The sequence below is a fragment of the Nilaparvata lugens genome, chromosome 6 (genome assembly GCF_014356525.2).
Source record: "Nilaparvata lugens isolate BPH chromosome 6, ASM1435652v1, whole genome shotgun sequence".
NCBI lineage: Eukaryota > Metazoa > Arthropoda > Insecta > Hemiptera > Delphacidae > Nilaparvata > Nilaparvata lugens.
Window position 1 is genome coordinate 2158251 of NC_052509.1, and position 20858 is coordinate 2179108.

General features: G+C 34.5%; 2 protein-coding genes across 2 annotated transcripts in view; both read right to left on the reverse strand.

The window, feature by feature from the left end:
- LOC111048682 (sodium-dependent proline transporter) overlaps window positions 1–9200 on the reverse strand; it is an 82716-nt gene extending 73516 nt beyond the window's left edge. Inside the window, exons 1-2 of the mRNA XM_039431327.1 lie at window positions 9186–9200; window positions 2584–2929 (exon numbers count right to left, since the gene is read on the reverse strand). Of these exons, the coding sequence (XP_039287261.1) occupies window positions 2584–2929; window positions 9186–9200 (361 nt within the window). The remainder of the gene's footprint in view (window positions 1–2583; window positions 2930–9185) is intronic.
- A 9514-nt stretch (window positions 9201–18714) lies between these two features.
- On the reverse strand, window positions 18715–20560 carry LOC120351764. Its single transcript, XM_039429932.1, has 3 exons — window positions 20553–20560; window positions 19545–19759; window positions 18715–19173 (listed from the first exon to the last, which is right to left on the reverse strand). The coding sequence occupies exons 2-3, from the start codon at window positions 19734–19736 to the stop codon at window positions 18967–18969; spliced, it is 399 nt and encodes a 132-aa protein (XP_039285866.1). The 5' UTR covers window positions 19737–19759; window positions 20553–20560; the 3' UTR covers window positions 18715–18966.
- Between the last annotated feature and the right edge of the window lie 298 nt (window positions 20561–20858).

The following is a 20858-nucleotide window of genomic DNA, read 5'->3' on the forward strand; positions in this document are numbered from 1 at the left end:
CTTCCACCAATATTTTTCATTCTTCATGTAAATGATTTGCTGAATATTAAGCTAAAAAATGGGAGAATTTCATCTTTTGCTGATGATTCAGTTACTATATTTTCAGAAAATCTCTACTCTCATTGTTGCAGAGCAAGATATGAATATTGTGAAGAATTGGATGGACTCTAATGCTTTGAGTTTAAATGTAGAAAAAACCAATTACATAGCTTTTTCAGCAAATAGAGAAGGTAAACCTAACAATCAATATAAGTTAAAAATCCATTCAAACTGTTCTCCAATAAATCAATTAAACATTGATAGATATTCCTGCCCTTTTATTAATAGGAAATCAAACCTCAAATATCTTGGTATATGATCGATGAGTGTCTCAAATGGGACATCCATGTTAACTTCCTATGTAAGAGACTAAACTACCTATCTTATGAATTTTATAATTCAAAAATGTGCTATCTTTCTCAGAATGCAAACAGGTATATACGGCACTAGTAGAATCCCTAATGCGATATGGTTAATAGTTTGGGGTGGGACTTTCGATACCCATATTAAAAACCTTTTTCTAATACAAAAATTCATCATAAAGACAATTTTAAAGAAACCTAGAACTTATGATAGTAAGATTTTGTTCAGCGAATTTGATGTTAAAACTATACGACAGTTATATCTTAGTTGCATAACAAATTACAGTTTTAATTACGAGCATAATTTCCCTCTAGCCAATGACATAAATTATAATCTTAGACCTAATACAATAAGAAAATATGAAATATATAACACCAACTCAGCTCTTCTTAGTAGGCAACTCTACTACATTAGCAGTAAATTCATAAATATACTTCGTGGTTTTTGCTTGATGATACATGGTTGATTAGTTCTGTTAGGTTCTATTACAGTTATGTCTATCTATTTTATCTTTTTCTATAGTCATCGAAGATCGAACTATAGATACATCAATAAGGAAAAATTAGAAGGATCTAATAGTATAATATGAAATAATTATAATATGTAGTATTTATATTTATTTTATCTTTTTCTATAACTCTCGAAGATCGACTATAGATACATCAAATAAGGAAAAATTAGAAGGACCTAGTAGTATAATATGAGATAGATGCAGTATCACTTATCTACCACTACACAAAAAACCATCCCAATAACGTGAAATTAAAACTATTAACCTAGTATAAAAAAGAACAATAAAACACTGTTTGCAATTAACAGTGGAATACACTAATTCAATGATAATTTCGAATTGTTTAGGGTGTGTACACACAGAGAGCGGTTGGGCGTTTCGAGTTACAGCGGTATATAAGAATAACATATAAATGTTTGATTTATGCTCACTTCGAAATTGTTGTATTCATTTTAATTCCTTCTATCCATTTCATTATTTATCTGTCAACATAATTTATTACAAACAAGACAATCTACCAATATTAATCGAAAATAGAAAGAAAGAAAGAAGAAGGAGAAAGAAACTTTATTTTGCCAAAATACAAAATACAGAATCACTAGAGATATTTCCATAATGATACAATAAATAGTTGAAATATACATACATAATATAGAAATGAAAAATACATTGTACGAAATAAAACACTGCATGCAAATGACCTTGATAACAAGGTCACGTCCGCATTACAGGAGCATCATTGAACAGAAAAAAAGTTATTTTAAGTAAGCATAACCTAAGTAATAAAAAATGAAAACAAAAAATAATCTAACCAGAAAAATAGAGAAAACAAAGTTTTACAATCTTAAATCCGTTTAGCACTAACAGAAACACAAGAATCTATCACCAATAACAAAAAATAATCACTGATATAAGTGATGTACGGTTTGTCAGGTCAAAAATCCAGTGGTTTTAATACTATGACTTATGTAATTTATATGCATGTGAAATTGACATCCAAACAACATACACGGAATCCAGCATCTTTGCTGGACTCTAAATAATTCTGGATTCTGGATTTGAATAATAGATTAAATTACATCATTAGGTTATTTAATGTCGAATATTATGATAAGTTATCAGCGTATATGATTTATATTGATTTAGATAATATTTTGAAATCTTATTAGACATAATATTCATGGAACTTAGTTATTTCAATGAAATGTATGAACAAACCAGCAATACTCGTTTGAATTTTAATTGTTATATTTTACTCTTCCAAATATACTTCATTGTTTTGTCAGAAACACATTGAATGCTGGCCTAAGTTAGGCTAATTGCTCATCTACAATACGGGGTTAAAAATTACAATTGCTGAACAGCAACTTGGTAAAGAGCTTCCAATCTTTCAGTGCTAAGAATAAGCATATTTTGAATTAAATAATAAATCGTTGAAAAAATATTAAAAGGTCTATGATGTTCAATTTCATAAATAAATAAATATAGGGATCTATCTTTATCTAGGTCTATAGACCATATCTTTTCTATAACCATAGACCGTTTGAACCGCTCTCTGTGTGCAAACACCCTTAATAATTTGAAATCGTAATTCCAATATCTTGTTCCATAGTTATTTTGAAACTAGACTCGATTAATAATTTTTTGAAGATTATTCTGTAATAACTTACCTCCACCATTCTGGTAAGCGAGGTACGGAAACCGCCATACATTTCCGATTCCGACTGACAGTCCGACACAAGAAAGCAGGAACTCCCAGCGGGACCCCCACGATCCGCGTTCAGCCACAGCCGCCAGCGACGGACGTCTGATCGCCGCGTCAATGCTGCGTTCAAGCGTCGACTCGCGTCGCGACGCCCCCACGTGGGCGCTGAACCGTCTCTGGTGGAGGCGGTCGCTGGCGCCGCTTCGGTCGCGGTCGCCGCGGAGCGAACCACCTCTGGCTGCCGCCCCTCCGCCGCCTCCGCCCGCGGAGGAGACGGGTAGCGCGCCGAGCCGCCCGCGGGTCTGTGTAATCTGTGGAAAATTGAAATCATAATAATTATTGTAACAGAATATGAAAATTATTGAAATGGGAGTATTTTATAAATAGAAATGAAACTTTATTATTATGCCTTTGAAAACTACAACAATTAATACAATAAAAATCTAAAAATAATACTGACAGCAAATGTATATAGACGCTGCCAGTTTAAAACCATTTTACTTTCCTTGCCCTATTACCATACATAGGTAAGGAAAGTATTGCTTTCCGAAAAAAATTAAGGTACCCAATTTCTAAATTTCTATACGTTTCAAGGTCCCTGAGTCCAAAAAACTGGTTTTTGGTATGGTCTGTATTGTGTGTGTGTGTGGTGTGTGTGTGTGGGTGGGTGGTGTGTGTGTGTGTGGTGTGTGTGTGTGTGTGTGTGTGTGTGTGTGTGTGTGTGTGTGTGTGTGTATGAGTGTATGTGCGTCTGTGTACACGATATTCATCTCCCAATTAACGGAATGACTTGAAATTTGGAACTTAAGGCCCTTCACTATAAGGATCCGACACGAACAATTTCGATCAAATGCAATTCAAGATGGCGGCTAAAATGGCGAAAATGTTGTCAAAAAACAGGTTTTTCGTGATTTTCTCGGAAACGGCTCCAACGATTTTGATCAAATCATACCTAAAATAGTCATCGATACGCTCTATCAACTGCCACAAGTCCCATATCTGTAAAAATTTCAGGAGCTCCGCCCCATCAATGCAGATAGATTCCCAATTATCAGGCTTCAGATACAATTGAAACAAAAAAAAATCAAGTGGAGTAGATTGAGCATGAAAATCTCTACAATTATTCATAGTGAATGATTTAATAGAATCAACAATAATTTGCAATGAATAATCACATTTTCTCGAATTTAAATCTTATTTTCATTTTAGGTGAAAATGTTACTGAACATTTATATGTTCATGTATCAACATGTATATGTTCAGTAACATTTCACCTAAAATTGAAAATAAGATTTAAATCGAGAAAATGTGATTATTCAATTGCAAATTATTGTTGATTCTATTAAATCATTCACTATGAAGAGATAGCAGACCTCATGTGTGTCTTCAGCGTTATTGCCCTGTCACCAGCTGGCTCAAATATTTGAATAGTAGACTTGAGATGCGCGGTGATCAATTTTCATAACGGCAAGGAAAGTTTTGTGAGTGCGCCACACCAGATTTTTAAGTATACATTCTGTAATACTAAAAAGTGGTATGAGTTGCACAATAAAATAAATTATAACGATTAGCTGCGGCCATTTCGGTAAAATTTGTTATTAAAAATTATCAAGAAAATACTTTTTACATAGATAGATAAAGTTATTCCTTACAAAGAATAAAGGATAGTTCTCTATTCCCATTTTCATTTTCTTCCCAGGAATGGGAATATACAATCACAAATCATTGACAATTAAGAAATTGGCTTTTTCTCATTTGAGCTTCACAAAACCTAAATCCCTAGGTCTGTATGCTCAATAGTAGTTATTTCAATGCAAAGTAAAATTCCAAAATCCATCGTCACACATCTTGGTTGAAACTCGGCTTCCTATCGGTCGAATTTCAATCTTCTAGACTTCCTATTGACTAGTCTGCTATTGGTCGAAACTCATGCTTCTAAGCTCCTTATTGGCTAGTCTGCTAGTCGAAACGTGAGTTTCTAGACTTCCTGTTGGTTTGCCTCCTGTGGTTTAAATCTTAGCTCCTGTTCTTCCCATTGGCATAGAATAAAGCAATCTCAAGTTTTCTCTGCTATTTGTTATATTATAGCTTCCATAACTAGGTAACTTCCACGTTTTTATTGAGTTCTTACTCGAACTCAAAACTCGAAGTTCTGAAAAGTCATTTACATTTTTATCAGAACTATTCAAATACTCCAGCTTGGCTTCTCACAAATACAGGGTGTTTGAGAGAAACGGGAAATTCTGAAAGTTAAATAATTTCAAGAAAAACAAATCTTTAAATAAAGTTTTTCATATCATTTAATAGTAAAAATAATTCCATTTTAGAATAAATATCGTAACATTTATTTTTGAAGATGATAACTTGCAGATGTGCATATTTTCTATGCAAACATTCCAGTAGTCTCTTCGTGACAGTGTCCATAGTTTGACCTAACATTACAACTGGAATTGAAATCGCTTCTCGAATATTGGCTTTCAATTCTGCAACAACGGAAGAATTGGAAGCCAAGATTCGAGAAGCGATTTCAATAATTCCAGTTGTAATGTTACATCAACCATTGACAATGTGACGGAGAGACTACATGAATGTTTGCATGTAAAAGGAACACACCTGCAAGATGTCATCTTCAAAAAATAAATGTTACTGTATTTATTCTAAGATGGCATTATTTTTACTATCAAATGATATGAAAAACTTGATTGAAAGATTTGTTTCTCTTGAAATTATTCAACTTTCAAAATTTTCTGTTTCTCTGAAACACTCTGTATCATTCAATGACCTATTAACTCGTATTTAAAACAATCATGTAAGCAGCAACCGTACATAGTGTATAAAATAGATTGCACTGGAGCAAGTATATATGTATTATACAAGTTTTCAACGTACACAATTGTACTGTGAATAAAATTCACTAGGTTTAACTTCCATTTCTATTATTGTACCTCCAACTTCCCAATAACAAACTAAACTTAAGACTCGGAAAACAACAAACAGATATTTTCATTAATATTTTGATTTCGAGCTTTGTTTTATTTATGTATAATATGTATTTATGAGTGTGGAATAAATTGAATTGGAATTAATGGCTTCGGTGTCATAAATTGACCGCTTATATACATGTGACACGCTGTCACACTCTTAATGTTATATCTTTTCAGAACAACAAACAGTATACTGTTGAACAACAATGGATGAATATTACTATAATATTGCCACTACGATATGAACATAATGAAGTAGATAGTCAATTGATGTGTTGAAATATATTGCAATTTCAATATACAGTATTATTACTCCATTAAATACAACAATCTGCTACCATTGCTACTATAGTTCAGTCTAGAGTCTAGAGCTGAGTATTCAGAGCTATAAATTGGTCGGTTCACTACAGCAGCATCTAATCATGGTGGATGATACTTGCTATTATTCAGTTTATACCTCTTCATATACCAAGAACGTTGGTTATACTATTTTGTGTTGAAATAATAGATCGTTCCAAGAATATTATGTTACCAAGTCAGTCGGATATTTAGGGCCGGTTTCCGAGCTCGGGATTTAGCTAAGTTCTAGACTTTAACTGGCTTTAAACTCTGGAGTCAGAAAATTGGCTTTCCGAGTCAGAGCGTTAACGTAGTTGAGGACTTAAATAGACTCTGGAGTTTAGAGATCATGTTAGACCCTGGAGTTTATAATTTCGCTTTCTGAGTGAAGGGCTTATAAGTTCAGGACTTGAATTAGATTCTCGCCTCTTTCCGAGTCAAGGATTTATCAAAAATCGTCAAGTCCAGGACTTAAAACAGCTTGATTTTAAACCCTCGACAGGGGTAGGGTTTAAATTCAAGTTTTAGACTTAACTGAGCAAACACAATCCAGTTATTGTTTTGGAGTAGATAAAAAGCCAAATCGATGTCATGGAATACCTAAATTATTTGTGTTAGTCAATCTAAATTCATAATTTATAGTTTGCAAGTTCATTTTGGAATATAATTGTATCAGAATTATGCGTAAAAAACTAACCTCATTTTATGACATAACCTAAAAATGTTCAAGCAAAATAATACAAGGATTGCCTTGGAATTTATATTCCAATCTGAATGTTATTAATCAATGTCATATTCAACATATTAATAATAACAATAATTGATTATTACTCCAGTTTTTTCAAAACAAATACGTTTTCAAACTAAATAGCCTAATGAATTTTTATTCCAAAATCACTGGTTAGGATCAATGATCAATAACAGCATAACGTAAAATGAAATGTTTATTCATTCACCTTTCAAAGGTTTTGCTTTGAATAGGCCTACAAAGAAATCGAAACGTATTTTTACAAAATTGTTTGGAGAGCATGCTCATTTGAATTGTCCCGCTGCAATCAGCTTTTTCGTTTTGCTATAATTCCAACAATACAACAGCAAAATATTGTGAATTTCCCTCATGTCTACTGCGTTAAAGTCCTGGACTCAAATGAGTCGAGAACTTGATAGACTCTGGAGTTTAGAAGATAAAATCGTGACTCAGAAAGTTAATTTATACGCGAGAGCTTATTTGAGTCCTGGACTCTGTAAGTCCAGAACTTATAGATCCCGAGCTCGGAAACCGGCCCTTATAGTCAACTAGCTGGCCCGTCGAACTTCGTACCGCCAAATAGTTAATGCATCGCATGAAAAACTTTAGCTAGATGCACACCTGAGGAGGTCCGATGCGGCATTCTGCATCCAGGTGCTTCTTGCTATTGGTTTGAATGGAAGAACTCACACACACTGAATCGGGCCTGGCTTGGAACGGTGTGATAGGCAATCTTCATGAGATCAACACTTTGTATCACCAAGCCGCGCCTCCTCAGGTGTGCTTACCCTTAGCTTAATCTGATGCACTATATTTTTATGAAAATTATCCAACAATCAGTATTTACATTTGTATCTCAATATGGACTTCCAATGTGCTTAGTTAGTTGTGCAGCATGTTGGATATAGTTGAATGCAGCTTGCTGGGAAATTGAATGGAATGTCTCCTTGCTGCTGAGTTTTCCGTGCATATTCCAAATTTACAGCATTACGAGTTCTACGACCCAAGTTTGGACGTCGTTCGTACCGCAGCATTATTGTTAGATTTAAAATTTTGTGAATCAGTAGAAAGAACATAAAAAACAGATCTACCGACGGCTGTTGGATGACGCAATGATTATAATAGCTGATTTTTATTTCTCTGTGTGGCCAGCTCACAAATCTTCTCCCATAAGGATCACATGTAAACTTTGAAGGACCCTAGGAAAGAGTCCTGAAGTCGGATCATAAATTTGATAGGCCATAAACCTATCCCTGAACATAACAAAAAAATCATCAAATTCGGTGCACACATAAAAAAGTTATTGATTTCAAATTGAGGCTCGATTTTGATTTATATATTTTTGTTATGTTATACTTATATTCTTTGGTACATTGTGATTATGTTGTTAATAAATATCATATTCAATGCTGTTCAGTGCAGTGAGTCTGTCGAGACCTAGTACAGTAAATTATAAAAATAAATCAATTAGAGTAAAGATGATGAAGGATTAAAAATTTGTCATTCTTCCAGTTTGTTCATTTTAGAAAATATAATGTACTTCATGAAGCTTAATTCCAATTTCAATGATACTACTTCCGATATATGCCTCCCCAATATTTGATAATCTCATTGTTTTCTCATAGATTTGACAATCAACTTGAAATGAAACCCATCGTAGAATGAAATCCATAGAATACTCCATATTCCATCATAGAATGAAATCCATAGAATAAATCCATATTCCATCATAGAATGAAACCCAATGAGCAACGGTATCAATTTGTCAAAAAAATGCTGAAAGTTAATTGTGTTAATCAATTTTTCATCTTTCAATTCTAGTTTGTGATGAATTACAGGGACATGAAGGGTACTTCAAATTCTATCAGTTCGACTGAAAGCAATCTTTTTTCGTTCCACTATATAGTCTCATCTCTCCTTCATTGTTTCACTTAGTTTCTCTTCTTTTGTTCCATTTTCTGTTCCATGAGTGATAGGCTGTACAGTTTTCAATACTATCTATTTCTTTACAATTTTCTATCTCCCAGTTTCTCACTCTCTTCATCTATTTCTTTCTCAGTTTTTCTCTCCCACACTCTCACCTTTACACTATTCCTCTCTCCTCTTTCTCTTGCTCACACTTTCTCACTCACTCATTTCTTTTTTCTCAGTTTTTCTCTCCCACACTCCCACCTCTAGACTATTACTCGCTTTTCTCTCTCTCTCTCTCTCACTCCTCTACTTCTTCATTATTTCTCTCTTATATTTCTCTCTCTCTCTCTCTCACACTTTCCACTTCTTCACTATTTCTCTCTTCTCATTTTCTTTCCCACACTCACCTTTTCAATATTTATCTTCTCTCTTTCTCTCTCCCACACTTTCCACTTCTTCACTATTTCTTCCTCTTCTTTTTCTCTCTCACACTTCCACTTTTTCACTATTTATCTCTTCTCTTTCTCTCTCTCACACTTTCCCTTCTTCACTATTTCTTCTTCTCTTTTTCTCTCTCACACTCACCTTTCCACTATTCATCTCTTCTCTTTCTCTCTACACTTCCCACTTCTTCACTATTTCTTTCTTCTCTCTTTCTCCCACACACTTCCACCTTTCCACTATTTATCTCTTATCTTTCTCTCTCTCACACTTTCCACTTCTTCACTATTTCTCTTCTCATTTTCTCTCCCACACTCACCTTTTCACTATTTATCTCTTCTCTTTTTCTCTCCCACACTCTCACCTCTTCACTTTTTCTCTCTTCTCTTCCTTTCAAAAATTTTCCCACTCCTCCACTTCTTTACCATTTCTATATTTTCTTTCTTCCTCTGTCACACTTTCTCTCACCATCGCTATTTCTCTTTCACACATTCTCTCACCCTCACATACCGTTTCTCTGTCACACGTACAAATGATGGAAAATTAATAGGATTTGGAGGGCTGTGTGATGCCAGTTGTATTGTCATTAGCTGTCATTGGAGTGTGGCCTACACGGCTGAACAACTCAACAATATATCACAATTGGATTGTGTTCATGTTTGGCTGTCCAGACTCAGCTGCTAGATTTCAACTTTGCGGAATGTGCTTTGCTCAAAAATAGATACTACACAATTCCATTGTTTATTTCTTTCTGCGGTCATCATTTTTTCTCTTTTTCCCTCATTTTTCTCTCTTTCCCTGTTTGTATGTGTGGTTTCATTCAAAATTTGCTTTGAGCTCCAGTTGATCAATGATTGAAAAATTCCTTTCTCCAGATGCAATTTTTGTGAGATTTATACTTACAGGATGTTTCCTCCTTCGAACTGACCTGAAGAGTATAATATAGATAATTAATCATCTATAGTAACTAATTTATTTATTTTTTAATTTTTTACAAGCATCAATTGAATTCATCATTTACCGCAGCATTGATTTCTGATTTTTGAATTAATAATACTAATAGTAATAATTTTTTCGATCAAAAACAAATATTGTACAAACAAATTTGAATAAAAGAACATACCTGGTGTAGCAAACACCCACGCATGCACAATACATGTTTATCATTATAGTCTAAATGAAGCCCCAAAGGTAATCCCGTGTGGGGCCCTTCTTCGTATATTTAATCACAATAGAAAATGATCAAACAGAAGATAGAAAAAAATCATCAAATCATTGTTTCATCTAGTTAGATGGCACAGTATTGTAGTCAGCAATCTCAATATAGGACTACTTTCCCTATTCGGAGTCAAGTTCAATAGAATAATACAATGAAGAAGATGATATAGTTGTCAAATGAGTTGGATTGTTACCCACTAGTATTTGCTCAGTATGGATGAGTCTCGAACGCCAGTATTTTTCTTTGGACGGGTGACCGCCGCTTGTCGAAAGACTCAATATTACCATAGAGAAACAATAGCATAAGTAGATATCCCATGGTATAGGGCGTTTATGTTGCAACTTTTACTGTTATCTCGAGCTGATAGTCCACGTAGTTCTTTCTTGTAAAGCTTTATGACGCTGGTAGTCTCTCATATTGTGCCGTTCATACACTCTCACCCCAACAAAACAGTAAAAATTGACAATAATCGACAGTAATCGGCTTGAGATAACAGTAAAAGTTGCGACATAAATTCCCTATACCATGGGATATCTACTTACGCTATTGTTTCTCTATGATATTACTTAGTGGATGTATCCTTGCGAAAAAATCCAGTTTATTTAGAACGTATCTGGAACTCCAGGTTTATTCAACTCTCATCACCATATTCAGATGAATAGTATAACAATATGACATTTGAATGTCATCTTAAAACTCTTTTGTCCTTAGTGTCTACTTCTCACTCCAAATAACATAATATAAGATTCAATAATAATCATATATAATAATAAAAATATATTTTTATTATATAATATATATTTATAATAATAATAATAATAATAATAATAATATAATAATAATAATAATAATAATAATAAAATAATAATAATAATAATGATGAATAAAGATGAGAGGAAGGTTGCATTAAGTGCCCTTCTTTGAAAATATTTCCGCAAGAGCGTGCTTATAAAAGGATAATAATAATAATAATAATAAGATTCAACATTCAAAAAAGTATAGGAATTTCATTATGTTCAATCTTGTTCCGCTGTAGTTAAGGATGAAAAATGAATTCGAAAAAAGAATATTCCAGGGTGATATAAAAAACTATTGATTTCTATCGGAAAATTGACGCATATTTCATGTTAGTTTTCCATACCACCTTTTTCGGTCCTTCTCAAGACTGAGCAATACAATACATTATTCATGTATATTATTCAGGTGTATTGCGTATTGCCTACTCTACTCCTTCACAGCTCTAAACAGTAGAAGTTTCACAATGCAGTTGTTCGTTTGAATCATAATATCAATGTAGATTAAGGTCATCATCTTCGAAACGTCTTGAAATCAGTGAAAGTTTCGGAAAGATAGTCTGAATACAGCTGTGGTAGTTTTTACTGCATCTCGATAGTAGAAAGTTGTACTCCAGAAATAGAATTTGGCAATGATTTGGCTTATTCAGATTAGAATTTATGAATTCTTCCTCGTCTACTCGCGTCGAGTCGGTATTGAAAGTTTTAACTCTATATGAGATAATTTTTATGAACTCCATGGAATTAGTGTTTTGGGGTGGATATTGATTTATTATCAATTGAATGATTAATAAAATGTATTTCATCAACTTATGTTCTGATACATTGTACAATATTTTTATGCTCAATTATTTCTGGGTTAAATACTGTAGTAACTCAATCTAAGAACAAATGGAATTGTATGAAACATCCAGATCTCATTCTCATACTATCGATAAGACCATTATCATGTGTTATTATTGAGAAAATTACCATTTATATTTATTTTAATCATACAGGTTACATTTTCTGGATTGATATGAAGATTGAATTTATTGTTGATTTTGATAATATATTCTCCATGAATCCTGCTGATTATTGATTGAATTTATTTTGCAGAAACCCTGTTTATTATTGATTGAATTTTTTTAATATTCTCCCCAAAAAAGCTCGAAAAGCTGTTACATGCTTTCTGAATAATAACTGATAATGAACGGTGTATGAAGGGTCTGAGCAGGATCGAACACTCTTTTTCTATTTTCCAATATTTAAATTGTCTGCCATTGCCCTATAAATATGTTTTCAAAGTCTTATCATCCTTTTACGTCATTTTATCAAGCAATGATTGAGAATGCAAATGTTGAGAATGCAAATGTTGAGAATGCAAATGTTTGAGAATGCAAATGTTTGAGAATGCAAATGTTTGAGAATGCAAATGTTGAGAATGCAAATGTTTGAGAATGCAAATGTTTGAGAATGCAAATGTTGAGAATGCAAATGTTTGAGAATGCAAATGTTTGAGAATGCAAATGTTTGAGAATGATAATGTATACAGAACTATAGTGAGAATTCCACGTTATAATGACAGTATTTGATCAACTTTGGTGTTGCTATCCTTGTCTATTATTCGACAAAGCAGGTAGTACTATCCTTTTCTTGCTCCACAACGATGCCAAATCTGTTTTTGACAATGTAGAAAGATAATTAATCAAGGCAGAGAATCGGCAACGCTGTTCTCCATCTCAATCCACTGTCATTATAACGTGGATAGAAGTGTAGTTGACAATTTAGCTAGATACCCCAGGGAGTATTAACACTTTTTTTGAAAAATGATGTTTTTTGGGACCAGAATTTTCCAATTATCTACCTGATTATATAAGGAATATATTTGAGAACATTGAGAACAAAATACTTTTGAAAAAACAAATATTGAAATGGATTAATTGATGTCTGCCTGAAACTATTGAGAATTATTCTTCTGCAATTATCTGGATTCCCATTCTATTATAATACTTTTTCTACCTTTTTTTGCACATACAGATCTGAAATAGAAAGGTGTGTGAGTGTAGCATTAAAAGCTTTTTTCACTGACCTCCTACTTGCATACAAATTGAGAATAATTTAGCAAGTAGTATTTTTATTCTGAAAGGAACTAACTGTATTGAAGTTTTTATCTTCATCTCATTGAGTTGTGTTTTTTTTGTCAAAATAAAAAATGATTTGATGATGATTCAACGTAATTGAAATTGATTCGTAATATTAAACTGCGGAGAAGTGTACCACATCTAAATCTGTATTAGGCATACTTTTGCCATTGATAACTATATTGGAAATTGTACGTAAAACTTCATTAAACGGGTTCAATTCGAGTTTCTCTCCAATAATACATTGATTATCTAGATTTCCACTAATTAAGCTATCTACGATTCGTCTTTCAATTTAATTCATAATAACTTTCCATTTTTTTCTACAGAATCCGAACTGAGAATTCCATGAAAATCCAGGGATCTTCATATACAAGGACAGTTCGACTTCACTGCAGTTAAAAATAAAGACTGAATGAACCAAGGTAAGACATTTTGAAATAACATATTACAATTCAAACATTCAATTCATATGCTGTTTTCACATCAAACAACTAAATGTGATGAAAGGATGACTGCCATCTTTACTGGTTGTAAAATGCGATTGAAAATTGTTCCTCAGTGGATGAAAAATTCAGAATATACCTTGAAAGTACATTCAACTTTCATCATCATCATCATCACCCTCAACAGAATGTTATAAATATTGCAGGAATAAATATCAAATGAAAATATTCTTCTATTGATGGGAGTGCGTGTGGGAAGGCATCATTATAACTCAACTTCGAAATAAGGAATATCTTTTTGAAGAAACCTTTCGAACGAGCCAAGTATAGATCTTTGCTATAATTGAAAACGTTCCAGCAAAATTGTAATATCTTAATGATTCCATTTTCATCCATCAAACGTAGGTCCCTATTGAAAAGTGGCATCCTAGCTCTTCATTGGAAAGTCAACCGGGATCGTTTCTGATTTGATTTCGACTGTGAATTAGGAGAGAGAGAGTGAGAGAGAAGCAGTGATAGATAAAGTGAGAGAGTGGGAGGGGGTGTGTGACGGCGTCTTGTTGTGCTGAGGTAAGCAGATTTCGGTTCAATTAGTAGCACGCGATGAGAATTACCGGAGATGGCAATTTCCAAATCTTCGCCAATTGACACGAAACGAGGCGCCAAATTGGTTATCTTGCTCTCTCTCTCTCACCCTCTCCCTTTTCCTCCTACCCAATCCTTTCCACCATGAACCTCTACTTCTTGCACAACATCATCCCATCAACCGATCATCAATAGGCCGGTGACATGGGTAGTTCATAATATGAGACTCATGCGGTGAGGGGTGTGGAGCTCGACTTGTGTGAGGAACTGTAAACTTGGTGAGGTGAGGTGAGGTTTGCGGAGTTTGGGTTAGTTTGGGGAAGTTTGGTGCGAGTAAGTGAGACTAGAAGTGACGTGAAATGTCGTTGGATGAGGGTGAGTCTTGAATGTTATTGGATAGTGTTGATTGAAATATATCAGAGGTTGGGGTTTTCCCATCTCATCCCTGTAAAAGTTACGTTCAGTAATATTAAAGTCTGTCTCATGTCCCGTAAAATAATATACAGAGTGAGTCATATGCATGGGAACCCTTCAATAAGTTGGAGAATGTTGTAGATATAATACTGTAACTTTCAGGATAAGTTAGTGGTCGAGTACTCTACCTTTTGACGTACAACTGAATTTCATCCTCTCATGAGGATGACATGATGATGACGATGACTCCATGACGATGAATTTCATCCTTGATGAGGGGGTGACTTAGGGGGTTGTAACTCGGATTTTTAAATGTAAGCACTTATTGTGTGGTACATAATTTTAAAGGCCTTTTTAGAACAAGAAAGATGGCATCAATAAAAAAGTTCGACGATACTTGTATCCAAAATGACGACTGATTGAAGTTTTAGTTTTTACTTGAAACTTATATCCAAAATGGCGGCTGATTGAGGTTTCAAGTAAAAACTTAAACTTTAATCAGCCGTCATTTTGGATACAAGTATTATAGAACACTTTTATTGATGTCATCTTTCTTGTTCTGAAAAGGCCTTCAAAATGATGTACCCCACACAATGGGTGTTTATATTCAAAGTATTTGAGTTCCGATACATAATGATTCACTCTGTATAGTGACAATATGATAAGGTCCACGTTATAATGGCAGGATTTGATTATCTTAGTGCTGCTCTCCTTGTCTATCATCGGGAAAGCAGATAGCGCTATCTTTTTCTGGCTCCAAAACATTGCCAGATCGTTTTTCAACAATTTAGAACTATTATTAATTCATGGTTTGTTGATTAGGCAATCAAAAAATTTACATCTGTTTGTACTTGCATTGGAAATTGAAAGTGGTGAGTGATGATGTCAGAAACCTTCATCGACGTAACTTGGTTAACAGGGGAAGTTATTGATGGTCGTCAGTGGTGTGGAAGCGTATTTACGACTGACAAATTCAATTCCGAGCGAGCAACGGTTATACTGTGTCCTATTCAAATTTGTCAATCATATCATAGTATTCTCCCATTCCAGCATTCACTGTACCAATATGATGGAATAGTTTTGTATGATCAATGGATTCTACTGACCTAATAGATTCTACTATACCAATAGAATTATAAAGTTTATAGTTTTTAAGAAGGTAAAAAACCTTCAAGGATGGCTTCTTCCAATTAGCACAGAAGGATTGGAAGCCATGTACTGTATCACTGCCTAATGTATCTAACTTTCATGCACATTGTATGTAAAGAACACTGTCCTTTTGCAAAACAAAATTATTTAATATACACAAATATATAATATAATATTGTGATGAATTTTTCAAATAGATCTCATGAGAAGAGAAAAAAATTGTGATTACCTTTTAAAATGAAAGAATTTGCTAAAGGAATAGTTAGCGACCGAGCGATAAAGCTTACTTATCAATAACTGTATATTTGATAAGAGTACCGTTCTGTACTGAATATTTTTCTAGGAAAATTATTCAATAAAATTATAATTATTTTGCGAATAAAGCACAAATTATTTATGAATCGCTCACTGATTTTGAGGTTACACTTGTTTACTATCGATCAGATGTTTTTAAAAACAGTTCGAACGCAGCTGACTGATTCAAAGCATTGTCAAATATCATACCGGTTCTCATGCAAGGTAAAATATCATTCCTAAAAATTATAAAACTATCAATAAAGGATCAAGAATTTCAAAATAAAAAATAAATGTATGTATTATTGTTGAAATTATTTATTATTTAAGAAATTGTATTATGCGTCAGGTCTTATTGTAACTAAATAGGTCATAGCATGAAATTCTATTATTGATAAAATGGCAGAAATTAATTATAATAATCTCAAACCTAATAAAAATTGTACAAGAATATTAATTTATTAATAATTTAATTCAACTGAACCACATGGTAATTAAATCTCTTTGGTAGGTCTAAACCAATCACAGTGCATAGAAATAGCACCAAGACGGTGATCGTTTGAAAGCAACACATGTTAATCTATTATCAGACACCAACCCTGCCTTATCAGTTACACTAGCACGTGTACATTGTATGAGAGGAACTATGTCTAGAAGATTAAGCAGTTTTAAGGATTACCTAAATTGAATTATTATTGTAATTAAAGGAATTGTATTCTACTACTTGCCACTGACGTCATGTTTACGTCACAAGCGTTCTACCAATGGCAAATTTTTATGCAAATTATTACATCGAGATTCCGAGAAGCAAGGTCTAGCCTAAAAGCTTAGAGAAAAGAGCAGCACTTCCCTTTTGAAATCCTTACCGTGTAGATCTCTTTCATAGTTACCAAAGACCTATTTGTAAAATTTCTTGTTCGATTTTTTAAATGTTCTATTTGTGAGCCGATATTTTTAGGCCAATTTATTTGTTATTCGTAAATTTCTGTTCTCATCAATCGATAAATCTAAAAACTTAAAGTAAATTATCCCTTAATTAATTCGGTGAAGGAGATATTTAAACTAAAATTCCCCACGTGCTGAAACCGAAGACTGGATTGCCGCCGATCAAACGATTTTTGATCTAAAGAAGAAAACCACGACTACCAAGGAATTTCACGTGAGTTATAAGTCATAAGGGGCCCCAATCCACGCTTCGAAAATATTTCAGTGCAGAAATATCAATTTTTTCTTCGTCAAATTATTGGCCACGCCGACAAGCGCTTTAGCATTTAAGAGTCTAGGATTTATTCATTGTCCTTACCTGCTCATATATCAGCTTTTATCTGTTACCTACCTCGACTTAGGAGCGAACACATCAATTGCACAGCAGTGGCAGCCATAGATCATATAAATTCCTACAATAGAGCTTAAACCCGACAAGACTCTGATCTCGAAGTATATTCTGAACGATATTTGGTTCAAATACCGTATTTTAATCCTTCAGAACTTATTAGAGACGCAGTCCCGTAAATTATCTACCTCGGGATTTTTGCTCGACCTGTATGATTTTGTATGCTCATTCTTCACAGGTAATAATTTTAAGTGTTTAGCGATCGCTACACTACTTATAAAAATTTCATCACTATACAATTTGTCATTAGAAGAATCAAGGGTGAGCGAGCGTTTAGGCCTCCCGCGATTCCGACAATTGTATTGAGTCTTGTAGTGAGTCAATCAGTCTGGTGTTCACTCAGCGTCCACGCACGCAATTACAAAATTTATAGCCGCTACACCATTGACTCAGTACAAGATTCACTCTACATGTGTGAAGCCGTTAAAAAACGCACCACATGATTTGCCGGCCCAACGTGAGGCATTTAGATACAGCATTACATCACCCTACGTGTATTGTCCTATCCTTGGAGGTGAGAGTGACTCCCCCAGGAAGAGCTTTACATGATTTGGCGCCCAACAGTGATAGGCATTGAAGAGGTGGATAATCGACTACGAGGATTATTTAGTTGCTCAGTATACTATAGCGCTGACAACGGGAAAATTTTTTGAAAAATTTATGGTTGTGAATTTTTTCGAATTTAATATTGACTGTTCACTGTTATATAAAATAACAAGAAGTACCATACCCAATTTTTGAACAGAAAAGAAATTTATCGATTGATGAATTTTTAGAGAAAAAATCGAACTCAGAATTTTATTATTGTGTTATTCGAAAATTGGTCATACTATAAGTCATAGGTATAAGAGATATCATAAGAAAGGTCATATTATTTGAAGAATATTAGGTCTATATTGAAACAATTTATAAATATTTACAGAAAAGAGGATTGAAGTTATTTATATTTTTAAAAATTTTTTAAAAACATAAAGAGGGAAGTAAAATTAAATCACGGATATATTGTGGAATTCAAGCAGAGCATCACTGCTTTTATATAAAATTTTGCAAAGAACACTAGCCTATATATAGAATTGCGGCAAGAAATTATAAAAGCAAAATATTTATAATAATAGTAATAATAAATTATAAGAGGCGTACCTGTATACCGCATAAGTGTTCACTGTGTATCCTGTATGTTCTTGTCATTTTTATGTTAACGATATTGCTAACTTGACTCATTTTATCACTGAGCACATTGTTAAACCACTTTTTTCTGTATTTCACTCACTACGAAGCTATAGCAATTTCTATTGGATTTCTTATTAATTATTTTGTATATCACGTCAACACTTTCACGTTTTTCATTCACCGCACACGTCCGTCGCATTATTTTCTCACAAAACATGGCAGGAAACGACCAGGTCAATCCAAGTCTGTCGGACACCGAAGACATCTCACCCGATTGTTCGCCGCCATCCGCATCTGCCACCGCATCCGCCGATTTCCATCCCAATGTACTGGATGATTTATCTTCGACGCAGGTGGAGGAGAGCTGCATTCTGGTGGAAGATCCATCGGCCGCCCAAGAGCCGGAGGACGAAACATCGGGAGAGCATACGGACGACGACGCCCCAGAGACAGGAACTCCCATTTCTCGTACCGTTGCTCGGATGAAGAACCAGCGGATGACCGTTAGATGTACACCCGATCCCGCAATAGATTGGAACACCATCCTGAAAGCAATAACCAAGATGAATGAACAAACAAATGAAGCAATAAACAATCTGAGTAAGAAAACCCAACAGTGGAGGGAAGAAATCAGACAGGCAAGGGAAGCCGACAAACAAGCAAGAGAAGAATTAGAGAGGGAAATCCAACAGATGGAGAAGGCAAGTGAACAAGATTTTGAAAAATCAGAACAAAGGTTGAAGGAAGCAGCGGAAGAAAGCAAGATATTAGGACGGCAATTTGAGGAGAAGTGTCATGCAAAGGAAATCAATATTGGACCAGAGACTGAACCCACGCATGCGGAAGTAAACACACTCGAAGGAGAGGTCATAAAACAGACAAACGAACGTGACACATATATGGAAGACCAACCTACCGAGAGTGTCAAGACTGAAGTCGCGCCGCACCCCGCCGAACGCCGAGAGGGACTGGACGACATCACCAGCCAAGCCGAGGACATCATTCGTGGCATAGAGGGACAGCTCGTACCACCGCGCGCTGGACGCCAGGAGTCCAAGGACGTTGCCGACCACGTTGAAGAGCAGCCCGGACCGCCGACCGCACGCATCTCCCATCCACCACGAACAGCACCTGAAACATGTGAAACCAACACTCATGAAGACAACCCACAAAACAATAGAAATGAAACAGAAACCCACAACAAATTGAAATCACAACTGAAAATAAAAACCTCTAAATCAAAACCACACACAGGTAAAATAGCAGTTCCACGGAAAAGAAAAATAATGTCAAGAAAAATTTATCTGCATCGCCGTCATGTTAGGCTGAAATCGTACATCAAGTTTCCTACCAGCATGCAAGAAAAAAGGAAGACGGTATCAAGAAGGGCCTACAATCACCGCAGTCATGTCCGGTTAAAATCAAGTAGACTGTACACCGGCATGCAAAAAAGGAAAATATCATTTGGAAAGACACACAGACACCACCGGCATGTAAGGTTTAAAAATATCAAACTGCATGTCACCGGTCAACAAGGAAGAACAACACTGGCTGAAGAGATCTACCTACTTCGCCGGCACATTCGTTTTAAGCCAAGTTTGATAAAACGGATAGTTGCAAATTGGAATGGAAACTTGAAACAAATCAGAAATCAAATTTAGATGGGGGCTTGAGGAAATAATAATCTTTTAATCAACTGGAAGCTACGTTGTGAATTACATCAATTATCGAACTTCTTCATAGTCACAGCCTACCCATTGAATCACATCTTTGCAGACCAGCATATTTCTACTGCAGCCTAATCAACATAACCTAAATTTCGCCGCATCTCATCTAATAAACAACAATCCACTTCAAATGAAGAAATTATTATCAACTTTAATAACAGAAGAAAATAAAACTGAAAACAACTTTAAAAATTTACCAACCTGATCAAGCCATCAGTCTCGTGCTACAGTCATCACCGAAACAACCGTCTAATATCATCTGCACAACTGAAAAATAGAAACAAGAATTATAGTATCCACAGAAAATAATTATAAATTAGAAATAACATGAAATTAGTAGTGAATAGGAGGAAAGAAAATAAACAAAGTTTATTTGAAAAAATGTGTAAATCTAACCTTGAAATACAGAATCGATAGAAAAAATCTATTCAGAACCAAAGCCTGTTCGATAATTTTCTTCGTCCCACCAACCAATGTGTACGAAATCCTAGAGTCAATATTAA

Excerpts from the sequence above, each read along its gene's own strand:
- LOC120351764 (XM_039429932.1), bottom strand. The coding sequence starts at position 19,736 with ATGCGTGCGGTCGGCGGTCCGGGCTGCTCTTCAACGTGGTCGGCAACG. Across the intron at positions 19,174-19,544 it reads CTTCAGTCTTGACACTCTCG|GATGGTGTTCCAATCTATTG; the intron begins GTAGGTTGGTCT and ends TATTGCTTTCAG.